The 23,216-nt window shown below is 40.8% G+C and overlaps 1 protein-coding gene across 4 annotated transcripts in view; it reads left to right on the top strand.

The window, feature by feature from the left end:
- Positions 1–18,693, top strand: part of gcgrb (glucagon receptor b) — a 117,656-nt gene extending 98,963 nt beyond the window's left edge. For all 4 annotated transcript variants that reach the window (XM_054744014.2, XM_070552000.1, XM_070551999.1 and 1 more), the window contains 6 exons: positions 2,501–2,561; positions 2,710–2,779; positions 7,605–7,693; positions 8,480–8,624; positions 17,776–17,817; positions 18,070–18,693. In XM_054744014.2, the coding sequence (XP_054599989.1) occupies positions 2,501–2,561; positions 2,710–2,779; positions 7,605–7,693; positions 8,480–8,624; positions 17,776–17,817; positions 18,070–18,486 (824 nt within the window). In that variant the 3' untranslated portion in view covers positions 18,487–18,693. The remainder of the gene's footprint in view (positions 1–2,500; positions 2,562–2,709; positions 2,780–7,604; positions 7,694–8,479; positions 8,625–17,775; positions 17,818–18,069) is intronic.
- The last annotated feature ends 4,523 nt before the right edge of the window (positions 18,694–23,216 follow it).

Below are 23,216 nucleotides of genomic sequence, written 5' to 3'. Positions count from 1 at the left end.
AACAACGGCTGAACAAGATTAAACACTCGACTTTCAATGAAAGCAATTAAAATGAATGCAAAGAGACACTGGCTGAATTTTAAGTCTTTTCAGAATGTCTCTGAGATCAAACATCCATGTAGTTTTCCAGCGGTGAAACAAAAGCCAAGACTCGCCTCTGATCTGTGTCACGGTGATGAGCTCTGAGCTCAGCCAACCAGAGATGCTGAATATTTCAGCTTTTCCTAGAGCAAAGGGTTCACCGCTGGAGTTAGCTTGAGGCCAGATCTCAGGCAGAACCTTGGAGCTGTCAAGGGATGAAATAAATTCACTCATATTAGCACAAAGGTTTAGTGATTGGCAAAATTACTCAAAATAAGTAAAGCATAAAACCTTCAAGTCCCAGTGGAAGATGAGAGGAGTGTCTGAATTCATCAATCCCAGCTCCGTGGTGGGTGGTGTCCCTGGGTTGACGGACGTGGGAGTAGCGTGAGCACATGGGACAACTCCATCATCCCATGTGGACAAAACAAGATTCTGTGTTTTTAATACAATTTTGGTGCCACTCAGTTCATTGTATTGCTAATTATATCAGTTGAGGTCAAAATTATAATTATAATACGTGTTTCTGTAGCATGCCAGTAGGCTTATTGTTTTGTTTTAATTCAAGGCTGTAACTTCAGGCTTTAATGCAACAGTTTGAAGGTAGTGGTCTGATTCCAAACAAATCCTGATATTGAGTGAAAAAAGCTCATGGTCTCTCTGAATTACCATAACTTCCGGACTATAGAGCGCACCTCAATATAAGCCGCACCAACAGAAAAAGGTTTTCTACACACACACGCCGCACTCAAATACAAGCCGCGGCGCAGCAGCCACATGCAGGTCTCCGGCGCACAGCGCATGAATGGCCATAACATAATTAGACAGAAAGACGCCATACGGAGGTTTTTCGTTGTTGTTTTAATTCAACAAAACGAATTTTAAACACGGGTGAACGTGCCTGCAAGTTTAGAAAAGAAAACAGCACTGATAGCATTCATATTTCTGGATGGTTATAAAATAAAAACAGCACTGACACGTTATTACCGCTAATTTGCATGTTTAGAAGAAAAGAACAGTGCTGACACAGCATTAATAAGGCCTGGATGATTAGAAAATAAAAAATGCACACAAAACATGCCTGGTTAGTAAATAAAACACACTTGCCTACCAAAAGAAGTCAATCGCTCTCATCTTTCTCTTGCGCACTAAAGCCATTAAAGTCCTCTTCTTCAGTGTCGGAGTTGAACAGCCTCAGAAGAGCTTCGTCACATACCTTTTCTGTGGCGATGTCAGCGTCGCTGTCCGTGTTGCTTTCATCATCCCCGGGTGAAGCTGGCTTGAATGAGTTCTACCTGCTGCCGTCTCCAGCGCCGAACCATGGATTCATTCATTCATGCCAAGCTTACGTGCAGCAGCACTGTTTCCCTCCTTTACTGCCAGATCGATGGTCTTCAACTTAAATGCGGCAACATATGAACTCGTGTAGTTACCATGATGAGGGGGTATGGATCTGAAAAAGATTCTTCGTCGTGCCGGCTGCTTGCATGTGCTAAATTAAAATGGGCACTTTCTTCGATTTCCACTTTTGACTTCCACCTGTTTCACTTTCTGCTAAAGCGCCCCCTGCAGGTGAAGGAAAATCTTCAATAAAGCCGCACCTCATTATAAGCCCCTGTCAGGTCTAATTGGCTGAGCTGATGTTTGACGGAGGTTAAATGTAGCGTGACTGTGTGACCTAGACGCTGAGTGGCTGGCGGTGGGTTGAACAGAACACGCGGCTTTAATCTGGGAACGGCGGCGCAGCGCTCGGCAGGAGCTGAGACTAAGCGGCGGTTCCGACTGAACAAGGAAGCTGACTTACTGGTAGCAGGCAGCGAGGAAATGTCTCTTTCTTGGTTTGAGGGCTGGTGAGCTTGAGAACTCGGGTCAATGTCTGGCATGGACGATGACTGAGTGATGAATGAGCGGCGGCACTTCCGTAAATAGAGTCGGCGTGATGACGTCGACGAGCCACGCTGGTGATGGGAATGCTGGGAAGTGTAGTAGTCCACCAGTTGGGTCCGTAGGGGGTGGTCAGGAGGAGGAGTTCGTGACAGCCGCATGGTTCAAAGCGTGGGAAAAAAGTAGCGGCTTATAGTCAGGAAAATACGGTACTATCAAGTTGATGCTAATGAGTCGCTGTGCCATGTCTGGCCATGAAACCAATAGTATTCAAAAAGGAGACGAGGTTCATCTTCAGTAAAACTCCAAAAAGCACATTCGCACAATTTTAGAGAGTCTTATATATGATCAACGAAAAGGACGCTAGCAAAAGTGCTGAATTAATTTTATTTATTAAATTAAAGGTGGTTTGATGCTGTTGACTAAATCTGTTTAGTCCAACTAGTTCAGGACTAAATGTTGGACGTGTGTACCAAAAAGGAATCACTGATCCATTAGGAGCTGTTCAATAATCTTTGTTTCCTGTAATTTCCAGGTGCGCCTCTCATATTCGTGTTGCCATGGATCACAGTCAAATATCTGTACGAGAACGAAGAGTAAGTGTTCACGTGTTGCAGCTTTTAGTCCCAGATGGTTATTCATGCTGTCGAGGACGAACATGTTTACGCTCTTCAAATTCCAACATTTGTAATTTATTCGTGTGTGTGTGTGTGTGTGTGTGTGTGTGTGTGTGTGTGTGTGTAGGTGCTGGGAGAGGAATATGAACATGGGATATTGGTGGATTATCCGCTCCCCTATACTGTTTGCTTATCTGGTAAGAGTGTGTGTGTCTGCTGTTCCTTTTTAGCCGACGTGTCATGTGCCAGTTCACATGTGGACGTTTCCAGATATAATTTCAGGAAGTTGAACCTATTTTCCAAAGAACTCCAGTTGAATAGGAAGCACAGAAGCAAACTAATCCTAACCCTTTTAAAGACCAGCAGTGGGTAGTACGGCATTCCCTCAGCACGCTTTTTATTTTTACATAATTCAGCTTTATTCTTGTTTTATTCTGTTGTCTTATTTATTTATCTTGTGTTTATTTTAATGTCTCTTTCATGACGATGATGATTTTACTGCTAACTAACATTTTTGTGATAAACAAGATGGCAACACTGGCTTTTTTGGCTTATTTAGATTATTAGGAACTGTGTTCTTCTTTGTTGACCGTTGTGATGTTTGAATAATAAACTGTGTCCACAAAAACAAATTAAAAACTGGAAAATCCATCAAGGATTTTTAATATTTCGGACCTTGCCAGCTAAAATACTAACAATTCACTAAAAAACATCTACTTTTGGATAATTATAATGTTCCTAATTTAATTTATGTATGAAAAACAACAACGTTTGTTTTGCTCATGATGTAATAGAGAATGCACCTTCTATATTAAGACCACCACTACTACCACCACCACTAAGACCACCAGGTACCGGAACAGTTTCTTCCCAACAGCTGTCAGACTCCTGAACTCTGCCTCCTGACATATGACCCACGTTAAACTCATGGACTGCTTGTATTAACTCCAGCCTGTACATACTTATAGTCATAGAATACTCATAAAATAATTCATACCGTGTACATTATAACATACGTAATAGATCCATTTCTGTAATATACTTACACATCTATATTATTACTAATATATATTGTAATACATCTATTTCACGGCTAAAGCACTTCTGGATGGATGCAAACTGCATTTCGTTGCCGTGTGTACTGTACATGTGCAATGACAATAAAGTTGAATTCTATTCTATTCTATATTAGTGGTCAGTCAGTACCATGTGTGAGGGTATTTAGATAAAATTTGCCTAACATCAAATGAAACGTTTATTAAACTGCTTTTTGAGGACAGGATTGGTTTTCTGAGCCAGGGTTATGATGCTGGAGGGCCTTCTACTTGCATTATTAACTGTTATACACAAAAACACAACACTTTGTGGTTTCAACTGCCTAATGAATCAGCTTAGAGACTCGAGTCAGGCTATAAACAGGTGTAAACCTGTACCTCACAAACATACAGCTAACCTTAAAGTATTCATTTTTGGATTATTTATGAAGTGCTTTTGGTTTTGTTACTCACACACACACACACACACACACACACACACACACACACACACACACACACACACACACACACACCTTGTGTGACTCATGCAGTGTTCCACACCACGATAATCACAGAAATGTTGCCATCCGGCATTGCAGACGTGAGGTCCTGTGACAACATAGTCAACACAAATAGGAATCTCACACACATTCGGACCTGAGGAAAGTGTGTTTGAGCGAGCTCAAACAGTCCCATTCATGCAAACACATCTGTGATGAAAGTGTTCAGGCTTTACCAAACATGGAGTCTTGATGACGGGAGCGCTGTAATGAATTATATGCTCTGTCATTACAGAGGGTCCTGTACTAGATCACCCTGTGTGTGTGTGTGTGTGTGTGTGTGTGTGTGTGTGTGTGTGTGTGTGTGTGTGTGTGTGTGTGTGTGTGTGTGTGTGTGTGTGTGTGTGTGTGTTCTGAAGATGGAGAGTCATGCACGATCACATTGTTAAGGTACCACATGGAGCTTATTGATTATGGGGAAATCTTTTGATCACTTCTAAAATAACTTAATTTCCCTCTGGGATTATTAAATTATTTTTGAATTTGAATTAAAATCATGATAACTGAACACCATAGATGGGAAACACATTGCATTTACTTCTGGATTTCTGCGAAGAACCCACTGGTACAGTCCCGTTTATGTCTATCGTGATAAAGCATGATGTGACATTCTTATAACAGACAGAAGGCATCTTTTTCAGGGTGCACTATAGCTTTTATTATAACTTCACCAGCATTTTTCATTCTTATAAGCTAAAGTTGTAAACTTTGAATAAATAATTTGGGAAACATCGATTTAATCACCAAAAAACATTATCCTGACTTGAGTTCTCATTTTAAGAAGAGTGCAGCCCCCTGTTTTAATATCAGTTAGACCCTTAAAGGGACAATATGTAGTTTTTATCGTTAATCTCTGGAAAAATCGATCAAAATGTAGTTGAAAATGAGTTAAATGATGCCCAGTTGTTGGAAAATATTATAATATTCTTAATATATAACAATAAAAATCAGATGTAAAATGCATGGGAGTGGCTCTAACCCCGGTTTCACACTGAAAGCATCAGCGGTGCGGGATGACACTGCTTTTATACAGGATTCATTATTGTCCATGGACTGTTTCAAACCAGCAGCGATGCGACAATTTCCAGGCACATCCCAGAAGCGGCACGCTACACTGCGCCACTAAAGATAGGATCGGGCAGAGGTGTGGACTCGAGTCACATGACTTGGACTTGAGTCAGACTCGAGTCATAATTTTAATGACTTCTGACTTGACTTGATAAAATCTATAATTACTTACAACTTGAATCGACTTGCGACATGAATCGACTTGCATCTGTTGACTTGATGATGACTTGAGCATATTTGATATTTTAGCACAAAAGTGGCAAGACAAGGACAAAAATCATAAATCATTCTTCGTTCTGAGTTTGATTTACTGCTAAATGCAGCAGCGCTTTGTTTATAATCATTTTCAGTTGCACTTTCTGTTTGTTTGAGCAAATAAATTTAGCTTTAAGAAGCTTTATTTCTGGAATGTATTTACTATCATTGTCAAAATAAAATGTAAATTGAAGTTGGACAGATGACTTGATTATGACTTGAAAATTCAAAGTTAAGGACTTGGACTTGACTTGAACTTCCACATCATTGGCTTTAGACTTGACTTGGACTTGGTTGTCTTTGACTTGGACTTGACTCGAGACTTGACTGGAAAGACTTGTGACTTACTTGTGACTTAGTCACACCTCTGGGATCGGGTTCTATTTTTTCCACGAGCCTTTTCTGGGATACGTCAATTTCCGCAGTTAACATGGGCATAGACAGAGACAGGAAATCACACACGATTTCAGTGTAAAATCCCCAGTCAATTTCAAAATAAAAGTACTGCAACGAAGCAGTAGCATATATATGAAGCTTACGTTTGACCTAATGGCTTATTTACTCACAGCATTGCTCCAGAAGTGCAGCGGTGTGTTTTTCATGGCTTTATTCCTTGCAGTGGAGAGGAACATCATATATGACATCAAACGACAATTTAAACGTAATTCCTTGTTGTTTTAAGCCGGGCGTACACTGTGCGACTTTTTCACTTTTTTGAGCCGATTTTCCACTCTTGCGAGAATCCACAAGATCGGGGCGAGTTTTGCGCTGAGCGTCGTGTAGTGTACAGGGGGTGACGAGAGGCGATTAACACCACGTGACCAGCTACCGATCAGCAATCGTGAGCTCGCACAAACTTCTGGCTTGTTTGATATTTTGCTCGTCCCTCGTGAGGGTATCGCACTGTTGAGGCGGCGCTGCGAGCAGCTGCGACCCAAAAAGTATCAGAACCGCTCACGACGCATGCGCAATCCTGCATCAACACCGCTCACCCGCGACTTCCCTAATAACACACGTTGTTCGTTTTTATTTCTACACGTTTTTTTACTCACAAAGATTGTCAAGAAAGCGTGTTTGTCGTGTTCATGTCAACTTAAACTGATCACAAAACACAGATTTACTTTCTTTATTTCGTTTTCCTCATCCAACCCCCATAAATCCCTGTGTGTCCTCCTGCAGCACTCCCGAAGGACAACAGGCAAGACAAAAAAGTCTGACGTGTTGTGTAAAAACTGCTATTTTTAGCATATTTTTATGTCCGACGTGTTGCTACCAGACGTACAGTGTGAGCAGTCAGGTCGCGTCCGAGAACTGGGTCGTGCAGTGTGAGCACATGACTCGTGAGATCTGCCCTGCGAGGAAGTCGTACAGTTTGAGCTGAAGCTGAGTGCTGCGAGTGAAAAAGTCGCACAGTGTCCGCCCGGCTTTACACATTTACCTCTTTACTCTTTGCCATTGATGAAAGGGGGTCTGATGTGCTTGTCATTTTGTTGAAGTTTGCACTCCCTAGAGCGTTTTGACCCTAATGGGGATCCGTTGGTTAGGTCTTACTCCAACACAAAAATACAGCTTGCTTGCCGCAATTTAGGTTTCTACTGTCCTCTATCACCAGGAAAAATACACACTGTCACTTTAAGGGTTTTTACTGTCACCCCTGCTCATGTCATGTTTTTCATCAGCTTCCTCCCTTACAGAGCTCTGATATCACCTATTCTTCTGCCTTCTGAAATCCAGGCTTCATGGACAATAACGCTGGATCTTCTGCCGTGCTTTGTTTCCAGTGGTTTATCTATCTGCTCTGTGGTTTTGACAATTTTTAGTGAAAGTTATGGACATTCCCACCTTCTCAGGAAGGAAGTCGGGAATATTTAGAATAAGAGTCAAATAAAAAAATTGTAAAATTCAGACAAAGCATTGAAGCTTAGACACCAGAAGACTTTCTACCTGAAAAGACTAAAAACTAAATAAACAGACACATGGTGCTAAGAAGCATCTGATGGATTTTAAACAAATGCGCCAAAATAAATCCTACGTTTTCTTTTCTGTCTCGCAGTGTTTTGCCTTCATTTTGCTGAGTGTAAATTTCTCTCTTCGTTTTCCAGATCAACTTCTGCATTTTCATCAGGATAATTAAAATCCTGATGTCTAAACTAAGAGCTCACCAGATGAGATACACAGACTATAAGTTCAGGTGAGAAAAGTACTTTTTACTTTTAATTTTTAGAAAATAAAAGCATAACAGAGATTTGGGCTGCGCAGTGGCGCAGTGGTTAGAGCTGTTTCCTTGTAGCAAGAAGGTCCTGGGTTCGCTTCCCGGCCTGGGATCTTTCTGCATGGAGTTAGCATGTTCTCCCTGTGTTCTCTCCGGGTACTCCGGCTTCCTCCCACAGTCCAAAAACATGACTGTTAGGTTAATTGGTCTGTCTAAATTGTCCTTAGGTGTGTGTGTGTGTGTGTGTGTGTGTGTGTGTGTGTGTGTGTGTGTGTGTGTGTGTGTGTGTGTGTGCATGACTGTTTGTCCTGTGTGACTCTGTGTTGCCCTGCGATGGACTGGCTCTCTGTCCAGGGTGTACCCCACCTGATTGCCCGTTGACCGCTGGAGATAGGCACCAGCCCCCCCCCCCCCCCCCCCCCCCCCCCCCCCCCCCGCGCGACCCTGCGTGGACAAAGCGGGTTCAGAAAATGGATGGATAACAGAGAATTTTCTGGGCCTGTTTACTGGTTCTGGGGCGATGCTGAGAACAGAAAAGGAACTGGACTATAATAAGCTATTTTCTATAGACAACCTTGTACATTAACTTTAACCACTTTGTAATACATATATGTTGTATTGTATATATACTTATATATGCTATATTTTCATCCAGCTTATCTTCTGTCCCGTCGTTGAAAGGATTTATGCATCTAACAGCTCAAACTTTAACTTTTTTTTTTCTTAAAAAAAAAACTCTCTTTTTTTCCTCCATCTCTGGTCCAGACTGGCCAAGTCCACTCTGACTCTCATCCCACTGCTTGGCATTCACGCCATCCTCTTCACCTTCGTCATCGACGAGTCGGTCCCTAAAGGCTCCATGCTACGTCTCATTCGCCTCTTCTGTGACCTCCTGTTCAACTCCTTCCAGGTCTGGGCTCAAAACCACACAAACCCTTCAAATCATCTCCCCTATTGTTAATTAGATTCTTTATTTTTTTTAGGTAGTTGAGATTTTTAAATTGATTTTTTCTAGTGTGCTTTTATGTCTTTCATTTTGTTCTTAGTTAATTTATCCAAACTAAAATGTCAAGATGTTTTAGTTTATCAAGTCAAGCTTGGCTGAACTGCATGAGGATCAAATAATAATTAAAGCTAAAAAGCAAGAATTTTTCACCAAAGTCCCTGTTTTTATACCTGCATTCATCAGCTGAAGCATCTGGTCCCATCTTCTCATCTATTGAGGCAGATTATCAAAAGATGTTTACCTGAAACTGAATCTTTTTGTTCTAATGCATTTACCACTTTGTAATTCTTGTTAATATTAAATGTCAAACAATTAAAATAATGAGAAAACTGTTGAAACACTGGGTAAGTAAAAAAAAAAAAAGGCCAACTAGAAGTTATTCAGCTTTTCTTTTGTGGAGCTTTGTCAATTCAAACTGAAAAAATGCAGCTAGTTTGCAAATGAAACCTCCACAAGGGTCTGATCTTTATATGTAGAGGTAACCTAATAACATCTCCCAGGGGTATTCAATTCTGGGCCTGCAGGGCCAGTGTCCAGCACGTTTTAGTGGTTTCTCTGTTCCAACACACTTGATTCAGTGGTTGAATCACATGTGCAGCATCGTCAGGCTCTGCAGAAGCCTGCTGATCACCTGCTGGTGGAAATCAGGTGTGTTGAAGCAGGGTTAAAACTAAAACATGCTGAAAAGCAACCTTCAGGGTTCCCACTCTTTTCTTGAAATTATTTTCAAGACTTTTTCAGTGTACAAGTCAAGTTATCATAACTACAGTTTGCCGATATCTCGATATGATCATTATATATATATATATATATATATATATATATATATATATATATATATATATATATATATATATATATATATATATGTATATATATATATATATATATATATATATATATATATATATATATAATGATCATATCAGGACATATTTAGAAACAGATATGATATTGTACCTACCTATGCCGTTATATTGGCAATATAGTTGTGGAAAGATTTTTGTCTTTCACAATCCCACCTGCTTTCCTCTACTTACAATGCAACACAACTAAAACAGAAGTTATTCTCTACTTTAGTTCATACCAGAGGTGCGATATTGTGACATCATCAAGTCATCTCCATGTCATGTTTTTGTTCTGCTCAGCAACTGAACCAGGTTAATTCACTGTGATGTTTGAAATCACCTGATTTAATTGCTGAGCAGAACAAAAACATGACAAAGATTTTTTTAAAGTTTATTTTCATTTATTCACAATTATAAATAAAACACAAAACAGGTTTGCGAAAACAAAAAATGAAAAAGAGGACTTGACACAATGTAACTCCTCTGGTCCACACAGCTATTTTACGAGCAGAAATCACTTTAAAGGTCCAAACTGTATTCGCAATCCGTTACTAACGTTGGAAAATATGAACAATTATCAAACTTTTAAATTAATTGCATCTGCTCACACCAAGGCAAATTACGCATCCGGTATACATAATGGCATAAATTGATGAGTTGTGTCTTTTTGACTCTACATTATTTTTGATTTACCAAATCTTTGTAATTTTTTTGTCATATTGATGAAATTGATTTACATTTTGTAAAGCTAAATGTGTTTAAATGTAAAATCCATTTAGCCTCCTGGATAATATGAAGTAAAATATTATGATAAAGTAGAAATTAAATTTCAGTATATATCGTGTATCCCAAGCTTTGGAGAAGTGTTATTTTCTGCAATTGTACGGTACCTTATATCTTGTATTTGACAGTAATGCTCAAATGTTTATTTATCCCCCTCTTACTTTCTTGTACTTTCTTCAAAAAGTATATTATGTTCAATAAATCACCAAAACAAACTCCTTCAGGTTACCTTTTTACTGTTTACTTACAGCTGACTTAGTCTGACACCTGCATTCTAGAAGTAAAAATGAAAATCACTGCAAAAGTAAATCAAAGATATAAATTTCAAACTCAAACCCTATCCTGCAGTGCAAAAAAGTCAATATAAAACAAAGCAATGTCATTTCAATAAAAATGTTCTTCTAAAATAAATCTCAGTTATTGTAGCTTCTTGGCGCTCTCCTGCAGGTCTTCCAGTGTTTTAGCTAGGGCTTGTAGCTCTTCCTTTTTCTCAGCCACACGTTTGCGATAAGCATTGGATTTGGACAGTAATGTGAAGTCCTGTTTTTTTTCTGCTTTCATTGCCATTTCGTCTGCCTCTTTCTGCATCAACTCACTGCTTTTCATTATTCTTCTCTGTTTTGCTTTGACATTTTCTTTGTCTTGGTGGGGCTCCTTTCTTTTCCTCTCATTTGCAGTTTGTTCTTTATTCTTTTTTTCATCCTCGAGGTATTGCATATACCTCATTCTGGCTCCTTTACAGTGTTGGATTAGTTCTTTCGGCAGGGCTTCATTAACTGCACGCTCAGCCATTGCATCCTGGACCAGCCGCAATGCTATCAGACTCCTCTCTTTCAAGTTTTCCACTAACATGTCCTTGTTCACGGAGTATCCTCGCTCCACTGCTGCTTGTCCATGAGACAGCGTTAGGAGACATTTCATCATGTCCCACAGTGCTGCATACTCTGCTCTACCACTGATAAATCTCCCAAAAAATTCCTCAAGCCTGCATCTGTATGAAAAATCTTGGAATTCTGCCTTGAGGTTTACACTTGCATGCACTGAGAAAGTTTTATACTGAGCAAGGATTTTGTCGCACTCTGAGGCAGTGCACCATCCTGCATTGAGGAGAACCTGTAGGAGTTTCTCAAACGTTGCTATTGCATGCTCAGTTTCTGTTACCATGATCACAGGGTCGAGGGAGCTCATGTGCCGCACTGCTGGGTATGCAAGTGGACTTCTCTCCATAATCTTTTTGCAGGTCACAGCAAGGAAAGTGACACATTCGTTCATGAACACCTGTATGTTCACTGGATTTTCCTCGAGCTTTTCAGATGCTTTCTGTAAAGCTTGTTTTGTGGCAAATCCAGTGTCCAGTTGTTTGAGTGGCACATGGATTGATTTGTTTTGCACATCAAGTTTCAGCAGCTGGACAGGTGTTTTCATCTTCTCCAATTCTTCTCTTTTAATAAAGCATGACAGCAAGCATCTCAGGATAGACTCAAGCTCTTTTGCAAGGAAAGGCACCATTGGTGCATCTGTCTGGAATTTCTCCAAAAAAGGCTTCAGCTGTCTAGCAACAAATGCAAAAAACTGGAGCTTAGCCTGAAAGAGAGGATCAGCTGTGGCCCCTTTTACTGTACAGTAGGAAGCAGATGATGGTACTTTGCTTTTTGGGAGTTTCTGGTGGCTGCTGATGTACTGTTGCACAGCTGGCCACACTTCCATTGCCCGCTCTGCAACTGCCAAGTCTTCAACCCATCGATGGGCACACAACTTCAGAGGAAATGTTGTTGTTTTGGTCACCTCAATGAAGTCAGCACGTCTTGCTGGTGAGTCATGGAACATCTGCCAAAGTGCTCTAAGCACATGTCCCACCTTCCAACCGGTTTCTCTTTCTCCATCTTGAAAACTTCCATGAAGAACATGCAAACCACAGCTTCCCAAATTTATCATCTTTGGTGCATCTGGGTCCTCTTGGCTTTTGTCCTCTTGGAATATCCTCAGGAGCTTCCAGTTGACAGCAGGACCATCCATTGAAATCTGCAACGGCTTATTCGGATTTAGTGGTGACAGGGCTATCTTGATCCTTTCCAGAAGCTTCTCTGCTTGCGTGTGTCCCATAAACTCTGAATCAAAATAATGCACCACAACCTTCCCTTTGTGTTCGCTCCAGTGTCTCACTACAATATCCAACTGTTCTGTCTGTGTCACTTTATTCAGACATTCATCAAAAGAAACTACATAGCACGGTGCTTTTCTTATATCATTGACCCGTTGCTCTTTGAAATAAGGACCTAAGCCAAAACATATAAGGTAAGCTGCTTTTGTTGCACCACATGAAAACTTTTTGGCAATCTCACTGTCTGGGAACATCTGACCAAAAATGGCTGAGACATCAGAGCTGGAGTTGAATGAGTAGTGTGACATCACCATCTTAATTACCCAGCGGATCTCTGCTTCAAACACAGCTTGGCTTGAAAAACATGCTGAGATGACCTGTGTTTCTGAGCCATTTCTCTCTCCACTTGTACTAGGCACTGGTAATGGTGTACTTTCATTACTGGCACGTTCATCATGTACACTGGCTGCCGGTAGCTCTCTGTTTGTTGGACAGCTACTTCCCTCTCCTGCATCTGTTGAAGTTTTCCTCATGAAATCTGTCATTCTTCTCTCACTGCTTAACTGTCCTTAAATTTTGACATGGCCTTGTCCCCGTGCATGACTCCTGAGCGCTGAGATGCCCATGTTACTGATATCAAAAGACTTTCTACACAGCTTGCAATACGCCCTATGCACATCTCCAGATACTTCTCCTAGCCAGTCCCTGAACTGGGGTTTTTCTTTCCACTCAGTTTTGAATTTGCACCGTCTTCCTGACATCACTCACTCCTGCCAACAAAGGATACAAACACATATTTTGAAAGATTATTACTGTTTATATTGACTGTTTATTCAATAAATTAGGCCTACTTTTCAAACCTTAGCTCTTTTACATCTTTCATATTCTGTGTACTATACTTACTGTACACACCACGTTACACTTTATTGCTTATTTCACATAGTTGGATGTTAAACTGCATTTTGTTGTTCCAGTATTGGTCATTTTAGGTTAGACCAGTCATCCAGAAACAAGATTCAGGGTAGATGATTAGGCTAATATCTCCCGCTAACACCACAGACATATTGAACCTGAAAAATATTTTTTTTCTACCTCAGAGATAAGTACTTGTAGTTGTTCGCTACCTTTTTAGTCTGGACTGTACGTAGCACCATGATAAATATATAGTTACCACTTAAAATCATTCTAGTTATTAATTTAGCTGTGCTGAATTCAATTTAATTACGTTAACAACTTTGTTCAAATGACCATGCCAGTCTTCAGTTCTCACTGCCCCCTGGCTGCGGTCTGTGTAGCTAGCTAAAAACGGTATGAACAGCTGAGGCTCTGTCCTCTCAACACATACTTAGTATTTTGATAGAACCGAATTCATGACATTTTTCTCATTCACATATTTTTGCTTCTGCTGTCGGACGATAGAACTAGTATGAATTACTGAGTGGAGCGCAGGTCCGGTAGACTACCTGTTATCCGTCGCTATCCCAAAGCTCTGTGAAAAAACCAAAGCTGTCCGCTGCTCCTTTGTCACTCAGAGAGAAGGAGACAAACCTCTCACTCTATAAACTGCGAGCGCAATACTCGTGAACCGAGCCGCTACTTTTTGCCCTTCTTTGGAGAAATAAATCTTGGGGGGGGGGGGGGGGGGATCTGTAAATCTAGCAAAAAGGACAGATGGAAAAACAGAAGTGGAACTGGAACTGAAGGGGAATATGCAATCTGATTGGTTGGAAGCATCATGTGGGGCACTGTGCCAGCTAGATGCAGAAATGAAAGGAGAAGCGCTGCAGCCCAATATTGCCCAATAATCCTTTTGTTTATCCACAAGGAGGGAAAATTATTTTCCAGGACAACTCAAAAATTTCCAGGACATTTTGCAATTCCCCCCATTTTCCATGTGTTTTCCATGACTGGAAAATTGGTCTTTCATTTTCCAGGTTTTCCAGGACGCGTGGGAACCCTGAACCTTCCAGGCCTGGAATTGAATACCCCTGCACTGGTTGCATGTTAACCCTCTGGAGGCAGGCGTTGCAGATGTGCAACAGTTAAAACCTACCTACCTGGTTACTCCACATACGTATTTCATGAGCAGTATTTTAACTCAGAAGTACCCCTGAAGGACTTAGTTTTTCGCCCTTTTATCAAAACTTATTTTGAGCCTGAGAGGGTTAAGGACAGAATTAGACAAATCTGAGACAGGGGCGTGTCCAGGGAGTGGCCTGGGGTAGCACATGCCACCCTTGGAATCTGATTGGCCACCCCAGGTGCCACCACACTAATTTACCTTTAAATAGGCTTTTCATTGTCCACAAAAGGCTTGGGCGTAAAACAAAAAAAGTATAACCATTGGTGCCACCCATGCACAAAGTTGTACCTCACCTGGGCCACCCCATTTTAAAAGATCTGGACACGCCACTGATCTGAGATGGAGAGAAGATCAAAGAAAGAGAGAAAAGACAGAATAAAACAAAAACAGTCAGTGAATTTGATCCCCAGACAGCCTCACAGCAATCCACACCTTCAGCAAAGTGATTAAGACATGTGGACCCTGACATCCCTCAGGATCTGGAGCCTTATAGCAAACAACCTTTCATCGGCGAAGCTCCCGTTACAGGTCAAACGTGTTTTCACTCCACATTTGTCCAACTGAGTTTAAAATCCTCCTCAGATGAGAAGTGGCATGTCAACTAGCACGTAACGTCCTTGAAGTGACCTTGTTTCTGAACCCAATTACACCAGCATGATTCAGCAACTTTCACAGATTAAAAATCAAAAAGAGCTTCTTAATGTCATGTCATTCTAGTGATGAAGCAGATTTTTGTCTGACAACAGCAATGGTGACCTCTGTGGAGTAAAATAATGGTCTCCAAAGTGCGAGTCTTAACCCCGTAAAAAGCTTCGCTCCCGGATGTTTCCGGAGGAAGAAAATGAAGGTGACACAAATCCCGTTTTTAGTAAAATATTGAAAATAAAACACAGAAGTAGCGTGTTTTGATCTGAAAAAGAATGGGCTGGCTAAGCCAATTATGTAGCGTATTACTACATACTAGAATCAACACTGTTTGCTATCAGTTGTTAGATCCTGAGAATGATCAAGCAAATTAGCATATGAAGCTGATATCATGTATAAACATCCAGGATACTTATATAATCGATAGAAGTTCATACACCAACCTGCTTGGTCTATATTTAATCCAAAGATTAATGTTTAATTTAAGATAATTAAATTTAATAGCAAAAGTTTATTTTTTTGAACCAGAAGTTATGAATCTTTGCTTTTTCAATAACCAGAAATACACACCAGTCTGTGTTTCATTTCAGAGATGAGGCGGAGTTTAAAAGTTAAGAATTTATTACTAACGATTTTAAACTTGACAGTTTGAAACGACAATTCAGAAATGACAATTTAAATGACAATTAAAAATGACAATTCATGGATTGACAACTTGGTATCAAAAGCTTTACCTGTGTCTGGATGGAAAGCTAAAAGGAAATGAGAGCTTGGATGCGTGAATGGATTCTCGGAAGGTTTCTGTCAGAGAGAGGAACTCGTTCTGGGTGAATGCTTGTTTTGCAGCTAACTCGGTGGTTACTTAGAGAAACAGCATTCAGACACAATCTGTGTGCTACCTCCCCCAGCAAGACGGCCCCCTGTGTGGATGGATTAAGTGGAAGATGACTTTCTGGTTTACTGAACACACATAACCAATTATCACAAAAATCATTATTATACCCAAAGCATAATTATTCATTTCAGTAATTAAAATACATTTATACTGAACCAAGAGATTATTTATGATGATTATAATAAATTGTAATAAAGTCAAACAGTTTATTCAAGTTATTATTTAAAATTATTACTGTGATCTTGAAGTGTCCTTCATTCTGGGACAGAACAGCAGCAGACAAAGACGATATTCAGCAGACATCATGGTTCCTCGCTTGTTTAATCTGTGGGGCAAAGGTACAGTCGACCCAGCTTGACCCAGCTGGGAAAATGTGACCTTTGTCACAAATTAGAGGCCCTTCATGACGCTACAGTCACGATACATCAAATGGTGGCCCGTATCTCCAGAAATCATATCAAGCTCAGTGAAAGAAGAAAACTTATCAGAAACGGCTGAACAACAAGGCCATTGCTCTTGTTTCCCAGGTTACATGTTTTGGTTGGGTATGGTTGGGGTCATTCGCCTCTGCCCCAGCTATGAGAAGCTGAAAGGTTTGGGAATATCTGAAGCAGTAGATAACTGTTATAAGTTGTGATAGTTTCATTAAACTGGTGCAACTAGTTCAAAATGTTGGAAAAGTTCTAAGTTCAGGTGCTTCAGGCCACCGCCTCATGTTTATAAAACCCTACTGCAAACCTGGAATGTGGTTTCTGTCGAAACATGACATTTCAGAGTATTCAGTTGTTTTCTATAGAGCCAAATCACGACAACAGTTAAACAATCCACCTCTGTGGAAATGGTCTGATTCAGATCCGCGTCCTTTTAAGTAAATCCATTTAAATACACTACATCTGGCATATAGTAAAATGCCAACTAATATAGCATTGGTCTAAGGCAGGGATTCCCAAAGTGTGATGCTCGCACCCCTGGGGGTGCGCGAGCTGCCGCTAGGGGGTGCGCGAGCTGCCGCTAGGGGGTGCGCGAGGTGAAAAGTGTAATGGCTGCGGAGCTCAGAGAAGTCTGTCAAAAGTCACCATTAGCGTAGCCAGAAACTCATTTGTGGGTGGGCCTAAGAAAATGTAAGTGGGCCCAATAAACGTAATAATATATATAAATATATATGCATATATATATATATATATATGCATATATATATATATATATATATATATATATATATATATATATATATATATATATATATATATATATATATATATATAGCCATGCCCTGATGTGGGGGCTGGGGGGTGCGTCAACATGGTCGGGACATAGAAGGGGGTGCACGGCTAAATAAGTTTGGGAACCATTGGTCTAAGGAAACCAGCAGATTCACTTCAGTGCAGTCCTTCTTGAGTGCAACATGCACAAGTAGGTGCACAACAGCTGAGAGACCTCCAGAAGAACCAGAACCAGGCTCTGGTTGGGCCTAATACCGGACTAATATGACTAATTTGAGATATCAAACTTCAATATTTCTCTTCAGATTTTAATAAAGCTGTAAAAAGCAATGATACTAAGATAGCCATTGGTCTAGCAGGCTGATGAAGCATCTGCAGGAATTCTCACATCAAAAGATGTTTTTGTTTGCTTGTAGTTGTTTGTTCCAAGTAATAAAAAGTTGCAGCTTAAAGTTAAACGTCTAACTCTCATTTCAGGGCCTGCTTGTGGCCATCTTGTATTGCTTCGTCAACAAAGAGGTGAGACTGTTTTGCTTTTGATGATTACCACTATTGCAGTTTCTTGCTTTAGCTTTTCAGACAGGAAACTTTCCCGCGTCTGCCTTTATATCTGTAAAAGCTCCGTTTTCCATTTTAATTTGGACGAACACAAAAGCAGCTATCTGTACATTTGAGCCTTTAAATGCTTTTATTGGCAACATCCGTCTATTTGGTAAAGTGCTCTGTGTTTTATTAAATCTTCTGCTTCTCTGCTCTCCAATCATCTCTCAGGTGCAGTCAGAGATGCTGAAAAAGTGGAAGAGGTGGAAACTGGGGAAGGACATTGGTGAGGAGTACCGCCACACCCACAGCCATACTCCTCACATCAAGAGCGGCAGCGTCGCCACGGGCAATCTGCTTGACCTCCATGACAACAACGCCAGCGATCCAAGCAGCGACTGGCCTCGCCCTCAGAAAGCCAGACCACTGTCCTCCGCCGTGCCCGAGGAGAACCGCAGACTGGTGGTCTCGTACAGCAACGGCACGGGGAGAGGCAAGCCATCAAAGAGCCGACATACCCTGCAGTTCACCCTCCAACCTCTAAGAGGCGCCACCAGCCACGCCAGCACTATGACAGATGATAATTGTTTAGAGGAGCAGGTCCAATACTGCTCATATCGGCAGGAAGGAGAGGAAACCAGTGTTTGAATTTCATTACAAAACATGTCGAGTCATAAAATCAATCCCTACCGTGAACCAATGTGACGACCTGAACGGGAACAATTTAGAGAAAAAAAGGACCGCAAGATTCCCTGACTCATATTTTAAACTTCACATGCTCAAAGCTATATTTATTTGTTTTAGGTGGAACGATGAACAAATTGTCATTGTAACAGTGCAGAATGTGCACGCATATCATGCAGAAACATTCAACTCAACACCAAACCTCTTGTGATTGTGTGAAGCGCCTGGGTTGTGCGTGTGTGTGTGTGTGTGTGTGTGTGTGTGTGTGTGTGTGTGTGTGTGTGTGTGTGTGTGTGTGTGTGTGTGTGTGTGTGTGTGTGTGTGTGTGTGTGTGTGTTTGCAGCAGTGGGTGCTTATTTGTGCTCCTCTTTGGTTTTCTGAGGCTGAGCTGCAGCGTGCTTGACTCATGACAGCAACAGCAGCATGGACTTATTCACCAGAGACGAAGAGATTGTTGCTCCTAATGTGGAGAGAATGTTTGCCGCTCTGAAGATGTGCTATGATGTTTGAATAACTGTGATTTGAAACCAACAATGCCAAAATACTATAGAAATATTAATATATTACAGATTTTAAATGGTTTATGTTTTGCATTAAATCCATTTTCCCACCCCTGCCTATCTTTTTTTACACCAGCTACATGCTTTTGTCCATTTTAGTCAAATTTGGACTGAATTTAAAGAAAAACAAGTGAAATTATTTTTGCCACAGTAATTAGTCTGGATTACCGCTGAATTAAATCTAAACTATGAACAATTATTTGCTTATGACTTTCATCAGGAACACAATTTGATTTCACAATATTGAAGGCCAAGTTCCCTTAGAAACCACTTTTTTACTTATTATTTTGAAATACGATCGGTCATTCTAGCCATTTCCAGCATTAGCCGCTGATAGAAAACAGATGGGAGACTCTCGGATTAGAAAAGCCTGACAGATCTATGTCGTGTAACATTCATGGACTCAACCATCTTGACTCGACAGGAGTCTGTTGTTGGTTTAGTGTCCAGGAAACGGCAGAGAACGTCTCTGCTAGTAGAAGCTAACTGTTAGCAATAGCAACTCGACAGAACTCCATCAGGCTTGTGTTATTTGCGGGGATAAAACATCAACGTTGCAAAGCAAATTATGTTAGTGGTAGAGTCGCATTGCTGTTAGCCAATCAGAGGTGTCTGGGTATCTGGAAATGAAACTCCAAATCCTGTCATTTTCAGTTCATCTCATCTCTGGCTGACTTTTATTCCCTCAAACAGGAGTGTGAGCTTTTTCCCCTCAAAGATCGACTCACAAGGAATTAATTTACACTAGAAATTACTGTGCTGAAAAAATGAGTCAACTTAGGCTTTAAAATGTTCCTCCATATAATCAAAGTCACACCAGTATAGTCATTTTTCATGCACCTGTTCCATTTCTTTGTCCACATGTGGTCATAACACACAGGTATGTAATGCAGTTTGCTAAAAATATTATCCGGGAAAGTTTTTTTCTCCCAAAAGCAACAGCATGTGGCCAATCTAGAGCCGTAAATAAATAATTCACTTATTTTGTTTTTCAACATGAAGTTGGGGCTCAAATATGACAATAAAATAAAAAATACAAGTTCTTGTTTTTATTTTTTCCTGCTATAATGAGTGAATAGCTGCGATGGACTGGCTCTCTGTCCAGGGTGTACCCCGCCTGATTGCCCATTGACCGCTGGAGATAGGCACCGACCCCCCCGCCCCGCGACCCTGCGCGGACAAGCGGGTTCCCAAAATGGATGGATAGATGGATGATGAGTGAATAGAAGCCAACATGGATTTCCACTGAGAAACGTCAAACCTCATTGTCAGTCAAGCATGGAAATTCCTGTTTTTGTGTTGAAGTGTGAACTGTACATACCGATGAACGTAACGAATAGACTGAAGCAGGGTCAAAAGCTGAAAGCAGTGAAAGCATTACAGTGTTTCAATTCATAGCTTTAATTATCAAATCCTGTTTTAAATTTGAAAATAACTCCAGTGTCAGAAGGTCTGCAATGCGAACAATGTCAGCAAAAAAAAAAACAGTAAGTTTTTGGTGAATGCTCGTTATGTTTCAAATGTCTCTGTGAATAAAATATTTTCTGTTAGCAAAGAAAAGTTCTGCATGTATCATGTTTTTTAACAATGCTGGTCGCAAGGCGGCGTCTTGTGAGGCGTGACATTGAGGAACACTCATGGCGTCTCCCCAAAGACACCAAACCCACGCGCTATGTACTTTAAACGTGATTTTTAAGGTTATAAGGTGCAAAGCCACCAATATTTTTCATTAACTGGACTTCATTTTATTCAACAACATTTTGATGGATATTTCCAGAGATTAAAGGTAAAACCTTTCGTCTCCTTAACTCACAGGTACAGTTAAATATTACAAATTAAACAGCCACTGACGCATGTTGCCAACTTTTTTTTTACCCAGAAATTATGATGATTTATTTGTTGTGCGGAAGGTAATAAGTGTTCAGCTGATGAAATACGTATCAGCTGCATTAACGTGTCCAATAAGAACTGCGTGTGTGTGACTGATTGTGAAATCCGGATGAAAAGGCCTCCACGTCCATGTGTGCATTTACATATAAGAGAGAACACAATTCACTGGAGGCATGCAGCTCACTGCCTGGCAGGATGAAGTCAGTAGAGAATGAGCTATCAGCTGAGAACGCCTCACAGAGCCTCTCCAGGGAACCACCTGACTCCCACAGCTTGCAAGGACAGTTCTGAGTGGAGGTGGGGGTGGTGTGGGGATGAATCAGACGTTAGACAGGCTCACTCCTTTGAACGTGCCCTGCACTATAAACCCTTTGAGCTTGCAGCTTTGGCTGTAACTATCTCAAAATGTGGATTTAAATCACATTTGCAGAATAATCGAATTTCATTTTATAACTGAAAATTAGTGGAGATTTACAATGTAAACAATAATGTTAATTAAACAAGAAAGGTCAAAACCAAATGGGCTTAAAAGCCTGTTGGATAGTTTAAAAACTATTAACAGGAAAACACTTCGAACAGTGAGATGTTTCGTCCACACTGCCTTAGGAATGCAGATGTGAATGAGCACATGGGCGGCCTCTAAATTTGACAAAAAATAGATATTAGTGATGTCATTAGCACATCGCCGAGCATGTGGGCTGGTCCCAATGGGGGGCCAGGGTTGGCCATGGCCACCCCTAGAAAATTGTTAAAGCCTGGTTTATGCTTCTCCGTCAGCTCCGCAAGGGACAGACACGCACGGATTGACGGAAGCGTTTTGCTTTCATACTTCTCCGTCTCCTGGAGAGTGTTGCAAAGCAATTGCCCTGCAGGACAACAGAGGGCGTAGCGCTGTTCTGTGGTGTCCTGTCATGTATCGGTCCAAGATCGTGTGTTTATATTGTGTTTTTTGTGTATATAAGAGACTTTTAACACAGACATATTTGTCTCTCATTCTCCTCCACTTCATGCGCTCGCCACCTCTAAACCCACGTTTCCTGTCATTTCCATCCACATATAAAACGTTTGCTGCGCATATTTTCACTCCTCCACTCACGGGGAATTAAACGTTCATGTTTTTAGAGTTTTTTCACGAGGTATTCTTTAAGCTTCTCCGTGTCTGCCGCTAGTTATCCTCGGCTCTCTTTATGTTTTTGAGGGCGCAATGGCGGAGCTGTAAACAGCGGCGTCCTGACCAATCACAAGCTTGCGTAATTCGTCTCGTTCGACGGATGTTTAAAAAAGTGGGCTCGACTCCGTACGTACTTGCGTGCCTGCCAGAGCCCTACGCAAGGACGGATAATGGCGTTGCGTGTCTCCGCACTGACGCAGACGGAGAAGCATAAATCAGGCTTAATTCTAACTCTGGAGGAGTGTCGATGCTAGTGTGCTAGTGCCACATACATGTTCACATACGCAGGACTGCTTTCCAGACTAGTAAAGACCCACATGGCAGCACAAAAAATGCAAAAGATTCGTTTTGCATTATATGGATGATAGTTGCGATTAAGGTAGCTCTTAAATAGTCTTCAAAGAAATAATTTTTAATGGACAAAAAATACATATTTGTTGATGGTGACAAAAAAATTCAAACCCAATACTTACATGAAGTTCAAACTCAAAGGTTCTGATGCAGGAATGCATCCAGTTTGTTAAGAGGGAGAATCCTAGCCATGGGATGATGGGGTCCAATTTAACAGAAACTTCACTGGAAGCTCAGCCAGTTTATTCCTGAGCAGTTTTTGCATAACAGTTAGGCGGGTATTTATGAGTGCTTCTTTTCTTTCCAGAGCATAAGTACATCACATTGTAACTAGATGTTCAATCTTAAATACCTCATCTGTCAGTGGTTTAATCAGTGTGGGGGACATTATCTAAGACATACAATGTTTATTATGTCTTCTGTTTTGAAATCAGCTCCTATTGTGGATGCAGGACACGGAGACGCCCTCTCTATGTTTGAGAATACGCCTCTAGCTGTTCTTTAAAATAATAATCGCCATAAAAACACACTTAAAGTTGGTATGATTTGAGCTTTTCTTTCTTGCTTTGAGTACCAATTAAATAGGCCTGTTATAGAGTGTTTTAAATTTAGCTTATTGTGCATCAAATCATCCCACACTCCTGCCTCGATGCACTCATCATATAACGTCAGAAAAAGCCATTTATGCCAGCTACATGACTGGGTTATGATCCAATCATTAA

Source organism: Nothobranchius furzeri, chromosome 6, assembly GCF_043380555.1.
Source record: "Nothobranchius furzeri strain GRZ-AD chromosome 6, NfurGRZ-RIMD1, whole genome shotgun sequence".
Classification (NCBI taxonomy): Eukaryota; Metazoa; Chordata; class Actinopteri; order Cyprinodontiformes; family Nothobranchiidae; genus Nothobranchius; species Nothobranchius furzeri.
This window is presented reverse-complemented; position numbering and strand designations above follow the sequence as displayed.